The sequence below is a fragment of the Dipodomys spectabilis genome, unplaced genomic scaffold (assembly GCF_019054845.1).
Source record: "Dipodomys spectabilis isolate Male_0828 unplaced genomic scaffold, ASM1905484v1 ptg000178l, whole genome shotgun sequence".
Classification (NCBI taxonomy): domain Eukaryota; kingdom Metazoa; phylum Chordata; class Mammalia; order Rodentia; family Heteromyidae; genus Dipodomys; species Dipodomys spectabilis.
This window is the reverse complement of record NW_024870855.1, coordinates 10,692,041-10,716,326: the sequence shown is the minus strand read 5'-3', so window position 1 is coordinate 10,716,326 and position 24,286 is coordinate 10,692,041. Positions and strand designations below refer to the sequence as shown.

At 47.0% G+C, this 24,286-nt stretch overlaps 1 protein-coding gene and 1 long non-coding RNA gene across 2 annotated transcripts in view; one reads left to right on the top strand and one right to left on the bottom strand.

The window, feature by feature from the left end:
- The window catches only part of LOC122120840, a 27,933-nt gene extending 4,469 nt beyond the window's left edge, over positions 1 to 23,464 (bottom strand). Inside the window, exons 1-2 of the long non-coding RNA XR_006149798.1 lie at positions 23,383 to 23,464; positions 176 to 186 (exon numbers count right to left, since the gene is read on the bottom strand). This is a non-coding gene — a long non-coding RNA (uncharacterized LOC122120840). The remainder of the gene's footprint in view (positions 1 to 175; positions 187 to 23,382) is intronic.
- Eepd1 (endonuclease/exonuclease/phosphatase family domain containing 1) overlaps positions 22,622 to 24,286 on the top strand; it is an 81,750-nt gene continuing 80,085 nt past the window's right edge. The window contains exons 1-2 of the mRNA XM_042695063.1: positions 22,622 to 22,867; positions 23,236 to 24,286. Of these exons, the coding sequence (XP_042550997.1) occupies positions 23,409 to 24,286 (878 nt within the window). The 5' untranslated portion in view covers positions 22,622 to 22,867; positions 23,236 to 23,408. The remainder of the gene's footprint in view (positions 22,868 to 23,235) is intronic.

Below are 24,286 nucleotides of genomic sequence, written 5' to 3'. Positions count from 1 at the left end.
CATGGGGTCCCTCCATCTAGCTAGCTCCCCTGTGGTCCCAAAGCTTTCTTCTCAGCTGGGAAGTTCTCTCCCTCTCCTTCCACTTGATGAAGCATTCCAAATTCTCTCTTCTACCATTGTGAAATATGCAGTGCATTATTGTCGACTCTAGTTTCCATACAGGGCAGAGGACCACCAGGACTTCCCCTCCATGCTCACTCTAAATTAACACTGGTTAACCTAGCTCTTCCCATCCTCCTCACCCTCTGGTAACCAGTACCCTCCTCTTCTCCTATGAATGGACTTCCTTCGATTCTGGATAAGGAACATCCTTCAGTGTCTGTCTGGGCTTAGTTTATGTCCTCCAGTCTCCTCCACACTGTTGCAAAGCACAGAATCCCATCCTTTTTGATGACATGATCTTGATTCTACCGGCTATTGTGAATTGTGCTGTGATTAGCCTAAGAGTGCATATACCTCTTTAGTTCACGATTTTATTTTTAAAAAATTTTCTGTTTTTCCTCCTCCCTTCTCCTTCTTCTCCTCCTGCTCCTTCTTTTGTGGAGCACTATTGGGGTTTGAACTAGGGACCTCTCACTTGCTAGGTAGGTGCTCTACCAATTGAGTCACATCTCTACTTCCAACTCTTTCTGCTTTGTTTTTTTTTTTTTATTTCAGATAGTGTCCTCAATTTTTGCCTAGGCCTGGCCTTGGGACCAAGATCCTCCTATCTGCACCTACCAAGTAGCTGGAATTACAAATATATACAACCAGGCCCACCTAATATATTGATGAGGTCTTGATAACTTTTGCTCAGGCTGGCCTTGAATCACTATCTTCATGATTTCTGTCTCCCAAGTAACTGGGATTAGAGGTGTCTCCCACCACACGTATCCCTAATTTTATTTCCTATACCTGTGCACACGCATGCACACACTTCTACATATATGGGTAATCACAACATATCTGGATCCTAGTGTAGCTGTATTTCTAATTTTTTGAAAAATTCTAATGACTGCACTAGTTTACATCTCACCCACAGTGTATGAGTGTTCCCTTTTCCCACAGCCACACCAGAACCCAATACTTTTTATCTTTTTAATCAGCCATTCTAACAAATGAGGAGATAAGTCATTGTAGTTTTGATTTTCATGTCTTTAGTGTAATGGGATTTCACACAGGCATTGCCAGATTTGGCTTATTGATAGAGAGGGGATCTTGCTAACTTCCCCCCCAACTCCCCAGGTTGTCTACAAATGCCACCTTTCCCATCTCTGCCTCCTGAATAGATAGGACAGGTATGAGCTACCACACCCAGCTCCCAATTTCCTGATTCTTTTGCTCAACTATGTTCCCGAGACATGGAAAAACAGCTCGGCTAAGACAAAAATTTCTAAGCCAAAGAAGAAAAAGAGGAGGAAATACAGAGCAATTAAAGTTTTAATTTTTCATGATCCATGTCACTATGAATGTAAATGACTAATAGGTGATATAAAATATTCATCAAGTCAGTAATCCAGGACTACATTGGATGCCAAATTGCTCCCTGTCATCTTTGGAAAAGCCATCTGCCAGCAATTTTGACAAACAAATGCTGGTTTCTGAGTGTCCCACGAGGGAGTGAAGCCATCTGGGAGGGAGACTATGGTTCTTGTAAGGCCCTGTCTCTGTCTCACAGGGACTGGAAAGTACCAGCAGACCCAAAGGCAGGACGGGAAGGAAAACACAGGAGGACATGGGTGGACCTGCAGGACCTCATCAGTCTGTTGCTGATGGAGTGTTCCCTTGCCAGAGGCTGACCACTCGGCTTGCTCTTCCTCAGAACCCAACTCTGAGAGCACATGAGATGCACACTGGAGGCCTTGCAGGGCCCAACGCGCCTCATTGCACCTGTTCTCCTACAAAACAAGTCATGGGCCCTGCCACAGGACGTGTGGGTCTGAGACAGACTGCAGAGGCCCGAGCAGGCTCTGGAGAGGGGGCGAAGTAGAGAGGATGTGGCTTCCCACGATGAGGCTGGCAGATGGGAAAACGGTGGGCTCATCCTGGGACTCTGGTCCCAGTCAGAGCTGCCTGGACCAGCTGGAATCCCAGGAGGAGTTTGATCCCTGGGAGCTGGAAGAGACAGGAATAGAACTTGCCCCTCCCCCTCCATCACCAATTGTGTAGTGCCACGGGTGAGATGGTCCCCAGATGGCTGCATCCTGGATGATCTTCCCAGGCAGCAGAGAGCCATCTCAGCCATTTGTGTTGCTGTAACTAAACACCGGAGGTGTGTTTGGCTGAGGGTCCAAACAGCTTGGGGCTGGTGCCTTGGTAAGGGCACACTGAAGAAAGGCTGTGGGGTGGCCGGCTTTGTGTCAGCCAGTCTCTGCAGAGCTCACTCACTCCTCTGAGACCTGGCCCACACCACTGTGACTTGGTGCCTCCAGGATCTGGTCAACCTTCAGCCGGCTCTACTTCTCAAGGGTTCCATGACCTCAACTCACCACACGGGGCCCCAAAGGGATGAACTGTATCTAACACCCAAGTCCAGTCTTTAGCGGTAGCATCCTCAAATCAAGGGCGCAGTCATCAGTCCTGGTGCTCTGTGCTTCTGGTGAAACAAAAATGTCATCCACCTTTGAACATCCTCTGTCAGTTGGGGTCCAGATTGTGTGTTCCTACTGTGGCAGGTTTATGGTGGGTTATAGGGGAAAATAAAAAGCTCAGACCAGAAACTGGCCCTTGGGTAGTGCTTCCACTGCCTTCTGTGCCCCCCCCCCCGACTCCCCAGCAGTGGCTCTTAGCCAGGGTGATGGTCACCTAGCCCCCAGGGGCAGCAGATGACACTGGAGACTTTTTGGTTTCCACACTGGGTGCTATTGGTACCCAGCAGGGATTGGCTGGTTATGCAGGTAAATCCTGCTGTGCCAAGGCAGCCCTCCACAAGAAGGAACGGGCCAGGCAAAACCAGCAGTGTGTCTGCTATTTCTCTTTGCACTGTGACCATGTACCTGACAGGGGAAGAAGAATTTATTTTGCTCCTAATTTCAGATGGTTCCATCCCTGGCCCCTTGGCCCCGTGGCCCCTTGGCCTTTATACAGAACATGGTGGCAGAAGCATGAGGTGGAGGAAAATGTTCACCTCATGGTGGACAGGAAGCAGAGAGAGAAAGAAAGGAAGAAGAACAAGGAGGAGGAGGAGGAGGAAGGAAGGAAGGGGAGATGGAAGGAAGGAAGGAAGGAAGGAAGGAAGGAAGGAAGGAAGGAAGGAAGGAAGGAAGGGAGGGAGGGAGGGAGGGAGGGAGGGAGGGACAGATATAATTTTCAGAGATATGTGCTCCATGACCTACTTCCTCTAGCTAACCCCTACCTCCTAAAGTTTCTAGAACCATCCACAGTAGCACCACTGTCTGGAGACCAAGCATATGAGCTTGTGGAAGATGTCTCATAGACAAAACATGATGATCAGTGGTGTGCCTTTACTTCCTCTTTGCTGTGACCCAGACCCTTACAAGACAGGAGCCAGGACCAGCACAAACACCGCAACAGAGACACCAAGCAAAAATGATGACAACCCCGGACGACTTTTGAACCAGTTGTGAAGTGTTGCAGCATGGAACAGCATGTCCCGCTGCCCAGTGTGTGAGGGAGGTGCCAGAAACCACAATTATCCTGGCACAACAAGCATCTCTGCAAAGGGGTGCTGCCAGAGCCCCGGGGACAATAGTGGCCTGCCACATAGCACACCATGCCCCTCACCACTCTCATTTCACTGCCATTAGGCCCAGAAGAGAAGAAATAATGACCCTCCCCTTAGAACTGTATCTTTCTATTTTTCCTTCCCATAGTATATCTTCTTAGTTTTATCTTTATATATAGACACACACACACACACACACACACACACACACACACACACACACACACACACACACACACACACATACACAGAGGAAGGAACAAGGACTCTCTTCTTTGTGCTGGAGCTGGCTACTTTGGAAGACACTTCTTTTTTTTTTTTCTTTCGGTAGTGCTGGGATTTGAAGGCAGGGCCTTGTGCTTGCTAGGTAGGCACTTTACCACTGTAGTAACATCCTCAGCCATTGGGAAACACTTGTGATTCTCTACTAAAGTGTCCATTCTACTTAGTGTCGGCAGTGATGGAAGCACAGATTTGCTGTTGTTATAAAGACACTTCCACACCAGTATCCTATTTTATTAAGTTACAGGTTTTCCTCTTAGGTAACAGCCCAGAGAGGTGTTCTAGACCCAACAGGTAACTCCATATCCAGCAATGAAACTCCTTAGCACCTCCATTACCTTCATAGGCTCTTGGAATTTGTGTCATCACTCAATGATGATGTCTTGAACGTGAGATGGATTGGGGTATGACTGGATACTGATCAAACAGTGGACTAAACCCTTGAACCCAGTAGATTGTGTGTGAACCAAGTTGGTAACAACTGTCTAGGGTTCTCCCTCAGTTGGTGGTCGTTGGAGGGTGACCATGGTGGTAAACTGAGGATCTAATTTGTATCATGCAGGAATTTGAAAGCCAAACACCAATGGCTCACACCTATAATCCTAGCTACTAAAGAGCCCAAGATCTGAGGATTGAGGTTCGAAGCCAGCTTGGCAGACAAATCTGAAAGACCCTTAGCTCTAGTCAACCAAGAAAAAAGCCAGAAGCGGAGGTGCGGCTCAAGTGGTAGAGTACCAGCTGTGACCAAAAAATGTTGTGCAAGCGTGCAAGGCCTGGAATTCAAGCCCCAGTGTGGGCAAAATAATAATAGTAATAATAAATAAATTAATTAATTAAAGGAACTTGAGCCCTCAGGCAGTTGGGTAGAACTGTGCTGAAGCCTTTCTCCCTGACTCCCTGTCATCCTCAGGCTCTAGTTTTCTGTGTTGCTCCTTGGACTATTCTGGAAGAGGACTCGGAGGAGGGGTAGCTGAAGGAGGAGGCTCTGCTGCTTTATTAAAAGCTGTTCCTTAAAGACAGGCTTGGGGAAAGATGACAGGCGGTGGGGGTCTGCCATAGGCAACAGGTCCTTCCCTGTTGTGGAGCCTTCCAGCTCACGAGCAGACAGTTGGTCATACTGCCTGCTACTGGTCCTGACCCAGGTCCTGGTTCCTTTCCTCTGTGTCACCCTGGGTACCCTCTGTCCATCTTTCTGGTTCCCTTGTGCTGGGGACTGGCTCCATGCAAGACCTCAGTTCTTCCTCGTGGCCCCATGTATCCATGGAGTCTTTAGGACATCCTCTCAAGGACTGAGCTGAGCCCCTGAGGATGAGGCTCCCAGCCTCATGGAAGGTGAACATTAACAAGTGGGTGTGGTGGCTGGGTCATGTGTGTCTAATTCTGTGAGAAATGGCTGCGTGGTCTCTCAATCTCAGCCATGAAGGGAGTTCTTGTGGCTCTGGATGCTCACCGGCGCTGGCCGCTGTCGGTGTTATGGGTTTTGGCCTTGAACTGGGTCTGCAATGCCTTATGGTCTTGGATTTGCATTTCTCCACTGACACAGGATGCAGAGTGGCTCGTCACATCCTTCCTCGCACTGGGGTCATTGCTGTGAAGTTTTGGGGCTGAACTTTAGTCCATTTTCATTGGCTAGTTTGTTTTCATACTGTCCTGCTGTAAGGGTAGATGGAGTATTTTGGTAACAGTCTTGTCTGGCTATGTTGTTTGCAGATAGTCCCTTCCAGGCTTGGACTTGCATCTCATTCTTCTGATGCTGTCTTTATGATGTAGGAATGGAACTGAACCTATGGGTCAGTTTGTTGATGACGGATTGCCAAGAAGCTTTTCCACAGGCCTACAGGATAAGCAGCAGAGGCAGCAGCAGGGGGGAGGAGGGAGGGCGGGCTGAGTCACACGGGCTTTCCCCCACCCTGCAGGTCTGAGTCAGAGTCCTCTACCTTCCCCTCAGCCATCAGGATCAACCTCTTGTACCAACGCCTGCACTCCACACACAGGGCTGCCGACTCTGGATGGCCAGCCAGGCTTCCAGGGTTGTTCCCTTTTATGGCCCAGAGTCTGCATTCCAAGAACACCTAGCCAGGGCTTCTCCCAGGCTGGTCTAATTAACTATGCTTTTCTGCAGAGATCTCATTTTTTATGGCTGGAACTGAAGCAGGATAGCAATAATGTACACACACCCAGAGACGTGTGACACGCTCCTCAGAGTTGGGTAAGCACAGCAAGTGATCAGTGGCAGAAGATTCAATCCAGGTCAGATCTGTCCCAGTGAACCCCTGGGATCATGGGCCTGGGTTCTTTCAGGTGGAAGAAGGGGCTTCTAAGCCCCAGTTCTCAGGGATAAAATGAGATCGGAGATGTTCAATTGTCAGAAAGATATCTCTGGAATGGACAGCTGGAAGCCATTGATGATAAGCCATTGATGCTAATACCTGCTGATGACTTTCTAGTTGACTCAGGATTCAAAATTACATCTGGGTATAAAGGGCGCTGTCGCTCAAAGTGGTGGAGTTCTAGCCTCGAATGACAGAACTCAGGGACAGCACCTGGGCCCTGAGTTCAAGCTCTATGATTGACCCAAGAAAATTATATTTCTGTTTAAACCAAGGTTTCTATTCTCCCACCTGGATGAAGGAGTCTGTATCTTCTCTGGGTTTCCTGATAAATGGTTCCCCATCCTGTGTGCCTCAGCTCCCGCCTCTCCTCTTCCAAGCCCATCCCCCGCTCCCACTGGGCCCAGCTCTGCCTTCTCTGTGGTCATCAAGACATTGTGTGCCCCTCTGGATGGCTACTACTGGACACACTTGTCCTCCAATCCCACAGAATAAATTTATCCACCTGACACATATTTCTTAAGTCAGAAAAGTGAGTTGGTTCATTGAACACAAACTTAAGGCTCACACACATCTGTGCCACTCTGTATAAAGCCCTACTTGTCTTGCTGCAAGAACAGTAATGAGAAGGTAAGGTGAATAGGAAGCTCTTACATTTTCCAGCCACTCAGAGAAACGGGGCAGTGTAGCCAAGCGCAGTGGCTCATGGCCTGTATTCTCAGCTATTCATGGGGCTGAAATCAAGAGCATTGAAATTTCAAGTCTGCCTGGGCAAAAAATCCTTTGAGACTCCATCTCAACCAATAAAATTCCAAGTACTGTAGCATCTCCCTGTCATCCTAGCTATGAGGACGAAAAAACAGGAAGACCATGGTTCAGGCTGTCCAAGTCATAAGTGTGATAAGTAATAGAGCGAATAAGGGCTGGGCGTGTGGCTCAAGTGGTAGAGTGCCTGCTTAGCAGTCTCAAGTCCATGAGTTCAAACCTCGGTACCACCAAATAAAAAAATGGGCAGTTCTTCTGAACTTCAGTTTCCTCATCTGTGAAATGGGGTCTGTGACACCCATCTTCCCAGGTCATTTGAGGCCCACTGCCCATACCAGCGCTTCAAAACACTCATTTCTGTTCCTTCCCTGGCAAATGAAAACACTGACTGGTGACAGGAAGACTTGGGGTTTGTCCTGGCTGGGCCAGTAGCAGTCATGTGACCTTAGAACCTACCAGACCTGGAACCTGGCAGTCCAGCTTTCTCTTATAAACAAGAGGCTAAGTTGCTGGTAATCCCAGCTACTCAGGAGGCTGACATCTGAAGGGTGATGGTTTGAAGCCAGCCTGGACAGAAAAGGTTCCAAGCTTTAATCTCCAAAGCAACCAGCAAAATTCAGGGCTGGAGATGTGGTTCAAGCGGTAGAGGCCTATGTGATCTGAACAAGTGAGCTGAGCAAGTTGTGAGTTTCTGAGTTCAAACTCTAGTACCAAAAATAAGAAATAAAAAAGGAGAAACTTGTGTTGTCTCTAGACTCAGTCATATGACTATTACTGAAATTTCAAGCAGAAATATTTTCTGTGAGGGAAATTCACGTTTAAAATAAAACATCAAGAGAGCAGGACATCCGTGGTTCAGAGGTGGATTTGGAGTGTTGGGGTGGGGCGGGGTGCTGAGGCCTTGGTGCCTCCAGCTGGCTGGGTCAGAGGGATTGAGGCAGAAGAGTCCAGGGTGCAAGAGAAGCTGAGAAAATCAGGCAGCTCCATTTACCATCTCCAATGGCCACTTGAGAATGGGTCACTTGAGAGCTGCTGGCTGAATCTTTCCCCATTACAGAGGCAGAAATGGCTGCCCAGAGGCCTCCGGGGCCATCCTGGGTCCCCACGCTGGTTCCTGCTGTTCCTGTCACTCTGCCTCTGTTTCCACTGGTCGTGACTCCAGGCAGGGACCCTGCTGTGTGTATTTTGGCCCTCACAATGTCAACTCATTTTCTTTAAAAAGCCCCTCCGTGGTGGCTGTCAGCCTCTTGCAGTTTTAATAGAGGATTGTGTTTCTATTTTCCGGTTCATTGTCATGAGCACAAACTTTCATTTTTAATGTAGCATGATTCATAGCGATGCTTGGTTTAAAAATGGGAGAACTATAAGACCAAAGACTAAATGGAGGTAGGAAACAGTGACGTCTTAACAATAAATAGAAATAGAAATGCAAGTTCGATTTGCATTTATTTCAAATTACGGGCCACCATCCCAACCGTGGTTGCAAGTCAGTTTCTGCACTTTTGTTCAGAATATTTTACATCCACACACTTTTCTTCCTTCTACATAAACACTTGCTCTTCCAAGGCAACTAGGGGATTGTATGCCTGGAGAAAGAGCTGGAAAAGTGACAGAAGAAGCCAAAGGAAACTGCCAGTATGAGCTGTAGAGTCTTTTCAGATATTCTCTTTTTCAGGAAGCAGTAAGATGTAAGGCTGACCCCTATCAACTGTCTCTGCTTCTCTTTACTCTGCTCCAAACTGACTCAGTGCACAGGCATCTGACCCAACACAGATGCCCTCTGGACTTGAGCCAAACGGGGCCCAGCCATGAGCACTGCTGAGGCTGAGACACAGGGGCTTGCCCAGGACCTCTGAGAGACCGCGATGGAGACCCCTTGTTTCCTCTTGGAATAGCCAGAGGAGTCTGGTCTGTGGGTGAGTAGTAGCTCATGATAACTCAGGGCAGGAAGGACATTGCTATTACTCATACTTAACCGACTAGGATGCTGAGGTAGGATGGTGAGAGGTGTTGGCCAGTGTCCCCAGTTCCACAGAAAGGGTGGAACCAAAGGTAAGAGTTCAGACTGTCTGATTAAAGTCCACCTTCATTGTCCTGAGGTATTCCCAGCTACTTGAGAAGCAGAGATTGGGAGGGTCAAGGTTGGAGGTCAACCTGGGTGAACATGTGGGTGAGAACTCCCTATGTATGCCTTGTAACTAAGTCACTATGGCTCCACACAGTGGCATGAACATGTGTGTGGGCTCTACCTGTGTGACAAACATTTGATGGACACAAAAGTAAGGGCTATGTTGGGGCTGCAAAGGAAGAGGCAGATCTCAGAAGATAAGGAAGCAGCTGCCAGCCACAGGGCAGGAGGTGTGAGAAGGCCAGATCACCTGGCAAGGGCTCCCGGGGTCTGACTCCTCATCAGCAGCTTCATTCCAAGGTCACAGGGAATCAGAGGTCCATCTGCCCATCTTCTATGCAGTTACCCAGGCCCCAGCACCCTGTCATGTGGGCATGGTTTATGTTTCTAACAATGGTTGTCATCCACACTCAGTAAGTGCTTGCTGCGCGACAGGTAGGGTTGTTAAATGAACGGACTACAGGCTCTGTACATGTTGATAATGAAATAGTCTACATCTCACAATTGATTTGTAAGGAAAGGGTCTAGATGACACGTCACAAATGTAACCACTGCCTTCAACATACCAGAATTATTTTTTATGTATTCCAGGTGATTTTGTGTGTGTGCTTGGTACCAGGGTGAACTCTCATTCATCTGGTGGATGCTCTACCACTTGGGTCATGCCTCCAGTTCTCTTTTCATTGGTTAATTAGAAGTGGAGCTTTGTGGACTTTTCTACCCGGGCAGGCTGTGATTCCATGAATCTCAGCCTCCTGAGTAGCTAGGAGTACAGAGGTGAGCCATTGGTTACCCAGCTGTATTCATGTGCTGGAAGGCAGAAGGTTCAACCAGAGGTGGCCCTCTGAGAGGAAGACCATTGAGGTAGGTGTCATACAAGATTATCATTCCAGTTCTGCAGGTGTCTGAGAATCTGTCTTTATTGTCAAGGTTCCTGGTAAAACAGTCCCTGGGCCTCAGAAATCTCAGAGGTGGGACCCACACATGAACCTTTATAAATCTTTGCCAAGCGATTAAGGATGACCTTTGTCAGTTAGGGCTGTCCCCATTGGAGAGCTTCCTGTTAGATTTGTTGCTGACTTCAAGACTGGAAGGGTCAGGACAATGGGCAGACAGTGTCACCCTAGCAATGACAGGCACCCTAGAAGTTGGCATACCTGGGTGGAAAACAAGACCCTAAAACCCTGTCTTAAAAATAATTGGGGCAGAACAGGGCTTGGCACAAGGTACACTTGCCTAGCCATTGTGAGACACAGTTCAAATCCCATGATACTTCTAAGAACAACAACAAAGATTAAAGTTTCCAAACACACGCCATCCTTGAGACATCTGAGGGCTGCTGTCTCTCTTCAGTCTCAGACTATGTGTGCCTGTTGCTTCCTGCTCTGGATTTTAGTCCCCTCCCCCCCCCCCCCCCCACCCCAAATGGTCTGTGTTTCCCTGGGTCATCTCCTGCCAGCCTCACATGGTGGTTACAGGATTGTTTTCATCTGGCTGTTTACCCAGCAGGTCACCAAGGCCATGGAGCAGATTCCATGAAGTTGATTCTCCTTATCTGAAGGGGTGATATGGTACCTCCTAGCACCAAAGAAGATAAGGCAGGGTTGTTCTGGCAGCTTCTGGGTGTGTGGAGGCATCTGAGTGGACTCCTGTCATCCGGGAAGTCCCCACACTGCCATTTCCATGCAGATCTTTATCTCACCTATACGACTTAGTGAAAGGTACCACCTAGCTCATGGGTTTATCTTGGCAATGCCCAATCTCTCTGATGACGCTGATGAATGAGCAGCTATGGTAACTAGAGAGCAGGAGCCAGAACAATAGCAGCACATCAAGAAATGTGGGTGTGGCTGGGGCTCATGGGCTGGTGCTCTTGCCTATTGTTGTAGGGTGGCCATAACAAAGTGCCACCAGCTGGGTGGTGTAGAGTTCTGGGAATGGACCTCCAACCCCCATAATCTGGAGGCTGGGGGGGCTGACCTCCAAGTGTCACAGAGCAGCCTCCCAGGAAAGCATCGCAAGGAGGAGACCCTTTCTCGTCTCTTCCAGCTTCTTGGTGGCATTGTTCCAGTCTCTGCCTGTGTCCCACCTTTCCTCGCCTCATAAGGATGCCTGTCACATTAGAGCAGGGCCGCATGGGACCTCAGTTTAGCTTGATTCCTATCTCCCAGGCTCTATTTCTAAATGGATCTCACACAGCTAGCAGGGATGGGGCCTTCAGCTCCTGTGCCACTGGGAAGACATAATCCTGCCTTTTACAGCCTGACAGTCAAGAAAAAGCTCATGGCCCATGTTGTGTGTGACATGCAATTAACCAGCAAAAAGCCAGAAGTGGAGGTGTGGCTCAAGTGTTAGAGTGCCAGCAGTGAATCCCAGGCTCTGTCTCACCAACTGTGAGTTATCCCAGTCTGAGTCACATCCAATTGCTATAACTAATGACTTCTTTAGTCATGCATTAAGGCCTAGGTGTGCTAAGGAATGTGGATATGGAGGTGAAGGAGACTTAGGAACTGCTGAAGTATCATCAGGGGCTCCTAGGCTCCTTCTCATTTTTGGATGTCCCTCCTCTCCCCTGTCTTTGAGCTCAAAGCTCTTTGGATGTTACCTGGACACCAGGTTAGATAGTCAGCTGGACCACTCCATGTCCAGCAATGATGTAAAAAGATCAGTCACTAATTGTTCCCCATCTATGACCAGTCCTGTCACCCTAAGGGACCATGACACCAGTGCACTACAAAGAGATGAATGTCCAGACAAATCAGAGACGGGACCGCACTGGCCCAAAGCTGAGAACTAGGAGGTAGAAGTATATTCTAGTAAAGTTCCTCTATATCTACGTATTTTTTGGGGGGTGGTCTGGTCGTAGGGCCTGAACTCTGGGCCTGGGTGCTGTCCCTCAGCTATTCAGCTCAAGGCTAGCATGCTACTACCTGAGCCATAGCACTACTTCCGGTTTTGTTTTGTTTTTTCTGCTTATGTGGTGCTGAAGAATCGAACCCAGGGCCTCATGCATGCAAGGCAAGGGCTCTACCACTGAGCCACCTTCTCAGCCCCTCTACGTATTTTTATGGAGCAGTAGAACATTACTCAAAGGAAGACATGGGCATACTCTAATTCCTAAAATAATGTTACAAAAAGTGACTGTCAAGAAGTCACAAGGGAGATAAATGAAATGATAAAAAGATTATACCAAACAAGACACACCAATAGCTAGTAAGCACATGAAATACATTTCACAAATCAAATCCCCAATGAAATGTGGCTTTACACTCAACAGTATGGTTACAGACAGAAAGACAGACACACGAAGGTTGGGCAATGGGCGGGATATAAACTGAGGTAGCCACTTTACAAGAGCCCAGCATTTTTTCAAGGTAGTCACTTTTAGATTATAAATGGAAGAAAAATGAAACATGTGTATACATACATATATGTACGGGCATGCAATAAATAAGTGGGCGAAAGCCTTAAAGAGAAACTTCTCTAAAGAGGAAATAAGTGAACTATACAACTTGGGGAAAAGGGAATTCCAGAGGGGAAAAACTGGGAGAGAGTGAGAGAGGGGTGTGACACTGTTCAAAAGGAAATGTACTCATTACCGACTTATGTAACTATAAGCCTTCTGTACAACATCTTTACAATAAAATTTAAATTATAAAAAAGAAAAAAAGAATGGCCAATAGACACATGAAGAAATGCTCAACCTCTCTAGCCATAAAAGAAATGCAAATCAAAACAACATTGAGATTCCACCTCACCCAATGTTATAATCAAGAACTCTAATAACAACAGATGCTGGAGGGGATGTGGACAGAAGGGAACCCTAATGCATTGTTGGTGGGAATGTAAACTTGTTCAACCACTTTGGAAAGACCTATGGAGGTTCCTCAAAAGACTCCACATAGAGCTCTCCTATGACCCAGCATTCCCACTTTTGGGCATTTACCCAATTGATCACAAACAAGACCATACTAAAGCTACCAGCACTACTATGTTTATTGCAGCATCATTTACCATAGCTAAGATATGGAACCAAACCAGATGCCCCTCAGTAGATGAATGGATCAAGAAAATGTGGTATATATACACGAATGACATCACTCCATTTGTTAGGAAATGGAAAGACTTGGAGAAAATTATATTAAGTGAAGTAAGCCAGGCCCCAAGAAACATAGGTCCCATGGTTTCCCTTATTTGTAATAACTAGTGTATGTCTGGGACAAGCAGAAAAGGTCAGATAAGATGATGTTAAGTGAAATGAACCCCAAGATAGGGACACAAGTGGTTTTTTTCTTCCTTGCTATTGTTTCTAATGTATTTATAAGGTACCATATGATTTTTTTTGTCGCTTTGTATGTCGCTCCCCCATGGTATAACTCCTGTTTGCATTGTATTTGATGTTGGTATGATTTGGGGAGGGAAAGGGAAAAAAACAAAATGTTTAAATAGGGATACAGATTGATCCATTGCAACAATGAGATGTACAAGATGCTATGTCGAAAAACAAACTTTATAATTTAGGCGGGGGGGTGGTTGAGGAGGTGGGTGGGAAGGGATGGTAGGGAAAAACAAAGGAGGAGGCAACAATGCTGGCTAAGAAATGTACTCATGACCTTGCTCATGTAACTGTAACCCCTCTGTACAGTATTTTCACAATTAAAAAAAGTATTCAAAAAAACAAAAACAAAAAAACAAATATGTGTGGGCATGTTCATAGCAGCATTATTAGGAATAACCAGAAAAGAAGAGAATGACCTAAATGTTCATCAGTTGAAAAACGTAGAAAAAAATGTGGTTTGCTGGGCACCAGTGGCTCACAGCTGCAATCCTAGCTACTCAAAAGACTGAGATCAGAGGATTGCCATTTGAAGCCAGCTGGGGCAGCAAAGTCCATGAGATTCCCATCTCCAATTAACCATTAAAAGGCTAGAAGTGGAGCTGTGGCTCAAGTGATAGAGCTCTAGCCTTGAGTTAAAAAAAAAAAGTTCAGGGAGCACCCAGACCTGGAGTAGTACAAAAAAATGTGGTTTAGTCATAGAGGTATTATTCCATCCATCTAACCATCCAACCATGCATCCATCAATTCCATTCATATGAAATGTCCAGAGGACGGAAATCTGCAGACAAAAAGTAGATTAGTGTTTCATTAGCACCAGGTGTGTGATCATAGGGCAATCTGGTGGCAGTAGCTGAAGCACACAGAGTTTCTCCTGAGAATGATCAAAACATTGTTGTTGATGTTGTTCTGCCTTCCCATGGGTGAACTCAGGGCCACACACTCACTTGGTTTTCTTGTTCTACTGGCGCCTTTTGTCCTGCTTTTTACTGATTTTTGTGTGTGTGTGTGTGTGTCCGGTCGTGGGGCCTGAACTCTGGGTCTGGGCGCTGTCCCTCAGCTCTTCAGCTCAAGGCTAGCACTCTACCACTTGAGCCACAGCGCCACTTCCGGCTTTTTTCTTTTTGCTTATGTGGTGCTGAGGAATCGAACCCAGGGCCTCGAGCATGCAAGGCAAGCGCTCTACCACTGAGCCACCTTCCCAGCCCCTTTACTGATTTTTTTTTTTAAGAGATGGATGCTCACAGACTTTTCTGCCTGGGCTGACTTTGAACTAGAACTGTGATCTTCTTGATCTCAGCCTCCTGAGTAGCAAATAGGTTTATAGGTGTGAGCCACCTGTATATCTCAAAAGGTTGTTTCATTGATGGTGATCTCCCTACAGTTTTGTATAAATGTTAAAACTCATTGAATCACACATTTTAAGGGGGTCACTTTTATAGCATGTGAATTATATCTCTGAGCACAGCTGTTCTAAAAAAACAAGCAAACAGTCCAAAAGCAGGCAGAAAAAAGAGAGAAAAGAATGAACAGATGAGACAAATAGAAAACAGAGAGTAAAATATTCACTCTGGTTCTAACAATATCAGACGTCACATTGTTTTAAATGGTCTCAGTGCTTGAGTTTGAAGGCAGCGATGGAGAGGGTGGATAATTAAAATTCCACGTTTTCTTTGGTTTTCTGCCACTGTAACAGAATACCAAAAGTCAGTAATAATGAATAGAAATGTACTTGGCTCCTGGTTTTGGAGGCTGAGCAGGGATCTGGCTTTTGGTGAGGGCTTTGTGTGCTATACTAATCCAAAACCATCTTTTTTTTTTCTTGTTGGTACTGAGGTTTAAACTCAGAACCTTGTGCTAATCAGCTTGTTTGCTTAGCTGGCACTCTACCACTTGAGCCAAGCCTACAGCCTCACTGTTAGTTATTTTGGACATGGAGTCTTGAGGAATTTTCTGCTCAGGCCTGACAGCTAGGATTACAGATGTGAGCCACCTGTGCCTGCTTATTTTGCTTACTCTTATGGGATGGGAGGCTGAGGAGGGTCTGAGACCAGACTCACCAGGCATTCAACTTTATGATATTTGGGAGACACCTGGCTATGAATGAACAATGACAATTGTGAAGGGAAAGAGGAGAGCCAGAAGAGGGTATCGTGAGGTTAGACAGGTCGTATGTTAACAGTGGGAACCAGGGTTTTGCTGCCTTCAGGACAGCTTGAAGGGGAGGTGAAGCAGTTGAGGTCTACCTGCTCTTCTATATATATGAAAACCTTCTTCTGCCCCCTTCAGCTCCAGGTATATCACAGGCTCACTTCTTCGGGTCATGGGCCCACTAGAAGAACTCTCCCATCCTGCGTTCAGCACTGTAGGGCCCGCAGGAATGCTCTGGTCATGCCATAGGAAGAACTGTCTCATCTCCCTTCCTGCATCTGGATTATTCTGTGCTAGGAGAAGGCTTCTAGTTAGGCAGATAGGCTCTACCAGGAGGAGTATTTCAGAGTCCCTCAAAACCAGTAAACAAGAAGGAATAATCCAGACCATGGAATGCACCAGAAATGTTGGTTGTTTTTTTTAGAGGAAATGAATAAAAGCAAATGGGAGTACCACTTCCTAAGTGGAATGGCGAGAATCACATCATCTTTAAAGATTCATGAATATTATTTTCTGTAATGATGATAATTCTGCAGGGGGCCAATGCAGGGTTCTGATGGGAAATGCTCTCCATTTGGGCGTGTAAAGGAAGCCCTCATTCATGGGGCATTGCCACCATGATCCTCAGCCAAAAACACCATAAGAAATTAGATGCCAGTAGAAACCACATTAACATGTCAGGGAAATGATGAAGGACTTCAATTACCAGCCAAGAAAATGAAGCAATCTATCAGAGCCTTCTAGGGGTCCCTGGAAGTTGGGAATGGAGGTTCCTGTTTCTAGCTGGCATCAAGTTCAGATGGGGGCAGGAAGGCTGGTGCTAAGCATCTCGTTGAGGTGTTTATCCTCTTCAGTCCCCAGGCACCTGGTGAGAAGAAGCAGATTCCCCATGGCATCCTCTGATAAATAAGTTAATCCATCTGCAAATGGGCAAGTAGAAGGTAAATGGAGAATTTTTTCATCATCTTCTTCATTTAGTTTATCCTCGTAGAAATGAGTTTGTTAATTCAGTTTAAAGAAACCATTCACTTTGGGAGAAAAAAGGATTGGAAATGTGTGCAGTAGGCAATTTAAATAGGCTTGGATCTATTAAAGAATTGGAATCAATAATGAATGCCTTCACAAAATGAAAATGCCAGGTGCAGGTAGGTTCTCTGGTGAATGCTAGCAAAGATTCAATGGAAAAAATATTCCAGAAGAGGAGAAAGAGTAGCTCCTTAATCTATTCCATGAGACCAGGATTAGCTTAATTCAAACACTATATAAAGACATTGTAAGAAAATTATAAAAGAATGTCTCTCCAGTTTTCTGATGCAAAAATCTTCAACAGAACATTGACAAGTCAAATGTAGCAATGGATAGAAAGAATTATATATCATGTTCTGGTACTTTCAAAGTACACAAGAGTGGTTCAACATTAACAAATCAATGGAAGCCAAGCACCAGTGGCTTATGCCTTTCATTCTCGCCATTCAAGAGGTTGAGGTGTGGGGAAAAAAAGTCCTGAAGATTCATCACTAACTAACCAGAAAACACTGGAACTGGAAGTGTGGCTCAGATGATACAGAACTAGCCTTGAATCAAAAAGCTAAATAAGAGCATGCAGCCTGAGTACTGCATCACATTGTATCAACCAGCTGAAGGAGAAAATTACATGATCATGTCAGAGATGCAGAAAAGGCATTTGATCAAAATCTAATACATCCATTTGAAAAAAAGACACTAAAAAAATTTTTTTTGGGGGGAGGTCTGGTCATGGGGCTTGAACTCTGGGCCTGGGCGCTGTCCCTCAGCTCTTCAGCTCAAGGCTAGTGCTCTACTACTTCAGCCACAGGGCCACTTCCAGCTTTTTTGTTTTTGCTTATGTGGTGCTGAGGAATCGAACCCAGGGCCTCATGCATGCAAGGCAAGCGCTCTACCACTGAGCCACCTTCAAAGCCCAAATGTGTACAATTCTTGATAAAATACAGCAACTTGGCATACAGGATAACTTCCTTAAGTCGATAAAGAATATCTACAAAATATCCACAAATCATCTATTTAGTATTGAGAAGTGAGTTAGGTATAAATCTAATGAAATATGTGTAAGATCCATGCAAGACAAAAAAAATAAAACTCTGACTTAAAAAAACCCTAAAAAGTAAGTAAAAAAAAAAAACAAAAACAATGATAACCAGAAAAATGGAAAATTATTTCATGATCATGGATAGAGAGGCCCAATATTGTCAAGTGCTTTGAAACTTGATCTATAGGTTCTGTACAATCCCAATTAAAACTCCAGCAAATTATTTTCTAGATATTGGTAGTCTATTGTTTATGTGCAGAGACAAAAATTTCAAAGTAGCCAATTCAAGACCCAAAGAGAAGAACTAAGTGCTTGAGGGCCTGGCTGGCTCCCCAACAGGCCAATAAAACTAGATAGAGAGCCAGAAACATAAACTGTATCCTATAGATATAGTGCAATGATTTTTCTGACAAATGTCTCACTATGTAGCCTGTGTAGGCTTTGAACTCATCATGATTAGTGATCTTTATGACATAGCCTTTTGAATGCTGGGATTATAGACATGCATCACTATAGCCAAATTGTCTATAGTCAATTTGTCATTGACAAAGGAGCAAAGGAGACACAATAGAGAAAACAGACCAAGTAATCATACAAACATAAAAGTTAAAACCTAGGCATAGAATTTATACAATGATTTCTTTAAAAAACCCTCAATTACCCATACACATGTAAAATGTGAAAATACAAAAGTGGCAAAGGAAAATTCAGATGTTTGCTGGTGATACTGCAGGCACACCATCAAAGGTAGGAGCTATGAAAGAAAAATTGATCACTGGACTTCATTAAGCTAAAACCTCGCTCTGCACTGTTACATTGAGATGCTAATAAGAGAATGAGAGACAACATACAAACTAGAAGAAACTATTTGCCAAAGATAAATCTGATAAAGAACTATTATCCAAAAAAACACATAGACCTCTTCAAACTCAACAAAAGAAAATGAAAGAACTTATTTAAAAAAAATAGTCTGGAGTTGAGAGTGAGACTCAACTGGTAGAGCATCGCATATGAAGTATGAGGCCCTGAGTTCAAATGTCAGTAACACACACACACACACACACACACACACACACACACACACGTATGGGGTTGGAAACTCACATCAGTCCTCCAACTACTCTGGATTAGAAGGACTGGAGTCCCAGTCCTGCTTGGACAGAGATTTGAGAGATGAAGAGTGACTGATGCTTCAACTCCCAAGCCTTCAGCCCTTTAGAGTAATCCCACATCCCTGCATCAAAAAAGCCCAGTGGACAGTGGCCTTTGCACCAATTTTTGTTCACTGGCCCAGTTGGATGGGTCCTGAATGTTACTGTCAATGAGGTGGAGAAAGACCAGGAGAAACGCCATAGACAACAGACAAGTGTTCCAGCTGGCCTTTCACCCTGGAAATGGATGGATTACAAATTTGCCCTTCGCTGCCTCTCGCGCCCACCCCATGGTGCTGTCAAAAGCTTTCTCTTCTGAACTTCCAGGCACCTCTCTCTCCCTTTCCCCAACAAACATTTACCTTTGCAACTGCTGACTAAGAGGCCAAAAGCCAATGACCTTAAGCCCTCACTCTTCCTCTGACCAGGTCCCAAATAAGAGCTGTGTTGCAAGGATCAGAAGCCACTGCCTGAGGCATTTGCTCAGAATGATGTAACTTCTGTCCTTTGCCATCCCCACGGACCTCAAATGTCAGCTAGGCTTCTAAATCCTTGAAATACCCAGCAACATTGCTTAAAATCCTTTTCCTTGTATGATGAAAGTTTTACTCAACTTTTTAGTGTCCCTGGCGTGGGAGGGGTGTTCCCAGAAATCAAATGTTTTGTTAGATCACCTCATGTTTTGTTTTCTTTCTTTCTGCAGTCTTTTGTGCTTTAGTTGTTTTTTTTTCCTCCCACTAATCCTAACTAAAGAGTTTTACCTTCTTTATTGTATTCCCTCTAGAGAATACTCACTGTAGGGTATTGCATATCATCTTAAGGACTGGAGGTAGAGAGAGTGGCATAGCTGATGAACTGGAAGGACCTTCAACTCCACTGGGGAATGTTTTTCATTTTTTTGTAGTTGCTGACTATATATAATTCCTTGAGTTGCTTCACCCTCTTCTTCATCCTCTATCCATCCTGCTCACCAACCGCTCTCCACCAAAAGAAAACAAAACCTCTCTCTTGTTTAAATTTCAAAAGACATGTCTTTTTAAAATTATTTTCGTTTTTGAAGATGTTTTTCAAGTTTATTGAGGTATAATCCAAGTGCACTAAATAGCACATATTTAAGATATACAATCCTCGCAATGCTGACATATGTATATCTTTGCACTCACCATTCCTCCAATAACATTTCCATGCCGCTTGCTTTCCCTTTAATCCATTCCTCCCTCTGTCCAAACCACCCCAGACAACCGCTGATGTGTGAATTTTCTCAAGTATGGCTTTTTTTATCCAGTATACTGACGCTAAGATTCTTTGATGTTGTTTATATTAATAGTTGACTTGTCTTTGTTCTAAATAAAATTCTATGTATGGTTAGACCACAACGTTCTCATTCATTCACTTACTATAACAAAATACCTGAAGCTAGCTCCCTTCTATGCAGAGGTTTATTGAGCTCACAGCTCTGGAGGCAGGCTTACGGCCATGGGGTCAGCACTGGTTTACCTCTGGTGAGGCATCATGGTGGATAAAATCACAATGGGAGTGAGGCACCAGAGCGAGAAGAAAACCAGGTTTGCTCTTCTGAGAATGAATCCTGTCTGAATAACTAACTCTGGGTCCTACCATAACTAAGTCCTTTCAAAGACAGCATCCTGAGGACCTCCCACTAAGCCCACATATCCCCCCAGTATGAACCACACGGAGATCTAAGCTCTCAACACATGAACTCACTGGCAACAGAAATAGACTGTATCCAATTCCTAGTGAAGTTCCAGAGAATGTCCATGTATGAGACTCTGTGCTTCAATTTTTTTTCTTTCTCTTTGGTAAATGCCAGTAAGTAGAATGGGTGGGCCACGTGGTAGGCGATTGTTGAACTTTGGAAGAAAGTATCATATTTATTTGCAGAGTGGATCTGGGTAGGTGGCTTCTGCTCCCCTGGGTGATGTATGAAGGTTTCATTTGCTCTGTATGCTTTAGGTTCTCATCAACATTTGATATGACCAGTCATATGTGTGCACTTACACATTTAAAGAATTGGTGGGTAGTTAATTCAGCTTTTTTTTTTTTTAAATGATCGTTTTCTTTGCTTGTTTCATTTCTCCCTTTGGCTTTGTTTCTAACAAGGGAGAACATATGGTTGGATTTATGGGAAATAAAACCAGATAGCTTTTGTTGTTCCAGAGAAATTATTAATAGCATCCCTAAGTAATTTCCAAGCATCCTGGTTTGGATAATAAAATGTACAGTTTCTTCCCAATTAATTAGTCCAGGTTGCTTTTTCACAATCCACTGCCAATCCAGGCACTCTGTTCAACAAAACTTTTCTCTAAAAGTTTTACTGTGTTTCTTAAACAGGGCAGGACTTGGATGACACAATCTAGGGCTTAGGGAAGGGCAAGGAGTGGGTATTCTTGTCATCAGATAGAGAAAACAGCTTGCTGGAAGATGAACCGACAGAGGCAGTGCTTGATGACTCCCATGAAGGCTGGTTGCAACCACACTTGAAGTGAGTTCTAGTATATCTAGTATATCTTTCTCCTACTTTTTTTTTTTAATGCCAAAGCTAGTCCTATTTGGGTTTCTACCACAAAATAATGAGAGTCTTGCTAATACTCCAAGCAAGCAGTGAAGAAATAGCATTTTGCCGAGCTTGGGCTGTGGCTCATCCATACCTGGGGTTGCGGATCAGGGCCCTGGAGTTCAAAGCAGGCACTCTGTGGGTGGGTGGCATCCACACCTTCAGAGGACTCTTGATAGTGTAGGGTCAAAGTATGCACCAGATCACCACAGGGTTTGTTTAAACCAGTTCTCTATCCCCAGGCCCTCACTCCAACTCACTAGCTCTTAATCTTTAACTAGATGATCAAGGCAAGGCCCATCCGGACACTGTTCTGAATTTTGGGGAAACCGTCTGCGTTCCCCAGTAGCATTTCCTTCCTTTTCAGCGATTAATACCCTAAGGGTACGTGTTCACTCGGGGTGCTAAGTATGCAAATGAACACCCCAAGGAAGACCTTCCCCTCCCCCCCTCCCCCCCCCCCCCCCACACACACACCGTGCGCAGCCCAGGCATTCGGGGCTGGACGGAGGGAAGACACCGCTGCAAGAAGAGAACAGGGGATAGAAGTGAGTTCGCTCCCGTCTGGAACACTGGACCTGCAGGCGTGCCTGCTTTGTCAGGAAAGCCCTGGTCGTCGCCCCAAGTCCCAGACACACATGAAATGCCGACAGACGCGCCTCTAACTCGCACAGGATCTGATCCTCCAAGAGCCCGGAGCCGGGGAGAAGCCAGGCACCCGAGGCGACCTCATAACCCCGCCCAGGCAGGAAGCCCCGCCCATCGGCCTCCAAGGTCCGCCCCCACGCCGTGGCCACGCCCCCGAGAGCTCAGGTTACTCCTTTTCCTTGTCCTGGGGCTCCGCCTAAGCCCCCATGTACTACCCTTTACAGCTTTGAGACTCTTCCTCCGCACTCTGTGGCCACGCCACTCACCGCCAAGGCACCGCCCACCACTTTCAGATTTCGCTCCCGCCTCCTTTGAATCAAGGCTACCCGGTAGCTTCACCGCGAAGGAGGCGCGATAGTACGGGCAAAGGGGTGGGCACGGCCTTGCAAGGGGAGGAGGCGTGGCCTTGCAGGCGGAGGGGTGTGGCCTGAGGACGGGGGAGGCGTGGCCTGCAGGCGGAGGAGGCGTGGCCCGACGGCGGAGGCGCGGGCGGCGCCGCGCGGACTCTGGCTTTGACACCCGCGGCGCGCGGCGGGAGGCGCGAGTTGGGTGCCGGACTTTCAGTCTGGATCCCGGCCGCGGCGGCCTTGCTGCCAGCTTCGGTGCAGCCTCGGTGTCCGGTCTCGCCGCCGCTCTCGCAGCCCGCGAACCTCCCTGCGGGTATTGCCTGTTTGCGGAGAGCCAGAGTTTCTCCCGCAGAAAGAGCCGGGCGCGCGGACCGCGGCGGCGCGGGCGCGTCCCCGCAGGGCGCAGGCCGGGCTGGAGGCCGCAGGTGAGACCGGGCCGGTGCCCTTTACCCCCAGCCGGGAGGAGGGAGCGGGGTGCGGGCGCAGCGTGGGGGGCCCCTCTCCCGTGTTTGCACGCGCGAACCCTGAGTTCACAAGTTGCCCGGCCGCCGCAGAGAAGAGGGGGGCTCGAACTCTCGTCTGGCCCGGGCGAGGGGTGACCAAAGAGTTTAGGAGGGGCGCGGGAGGCGGGAGCCCGAAGGGATGGAGTCTGGAGCCTTGTTTGAACGACTGCTGGCTCCCATGAAATCCGGCCTGGAACAGCCTGCCCCAGCCCCTGGTCCTGAACCCCAGCATTGGTCCCAGGGCTAACAGCAGACGGCTGAATTCTGCCCATCTGTGTGTTCATTTCTAGGTGGCTCAGGAAAGGTCATTTTGGTCACCAGGCATGGAAGATTTGGTGTTCGTTTGCAGCAACGTGTTCCACTCCTAAATCCTGCACCTTCCCGGGTCTGGGAAAGTTTCCCCGGCTCCCTCCCCTAGGCGCAACTCTGCAGTGGACAGGCCCCTGCTCTTTCTTGGCTGGCCATGGGGAGCACCCTGGGCTGTCATCGCTCCATCCCCAGGGACCCTTCGGATCTGTCCCACAGCCGAAAGTTCAGTGCAGCCTGCAATTTCAGCAACATCCTGGTGAATCAGGAGCGGCTCAACATCAACACGGCCACAGAGGAGGAACTGATGACCCTGCCTGGGGTGACACGGGCCGTGGCCCGCAGCATCGTGGAGTACCGGGAATACATCGGTGGCTTCAAGAAGGTGGAGGACCTGGCACTGGTCAGTGGGGTGGGTGCCACCAAATTGGAGCAGGTCAAGTTTGAGATCTGTGTGAGCAGTAAGGGCAGCTCAGCCCAGCACTCTCCCAGCTCGCTGCGTCGGGATCTGCTGGCTGAGCAGCAGCCACACCACCTGGCCACCTCGGTGCCCCTCACACCACGAGTCAACATCAACACAGCCACCCCGGCTCAGCTCATGAGTGTGCGAGGCCTCACGGAGAAGATGGCCCTCAGCATCGTGGACTTCCGCAGGGAGCACGGCCCCTTTCGCAGTGTGGAGGACTTGGTGAGGATGGATGGGATCAGTGCGGCCTTTCTGGATAGGATCCGACACCAGGTGTTTGCTGAGCGGTCCAGGCCCCCATCCACCCACACCAACGGGGGCCTGACCTTCACTGCCAAGCCGCACCCCAGCCCTACCTCACTGAGTCTGCAGAGTGAGGACTTGGACCTGCCTCCAGGGGGGCCCACGCAGATCATCTCCACTCGGCCCTCCGTAGAGGCCTTCGGAGGCACGAGGGACGGGAGGCCGGTGCTGAGGCTGGCCACCTGGAACTTTCAGGGCTGCTCGGTGGAGAAGGCTAACAACCCCGGAGTGCGTGAGGTGGTGTGCATGACACTCCTGGAAAACAG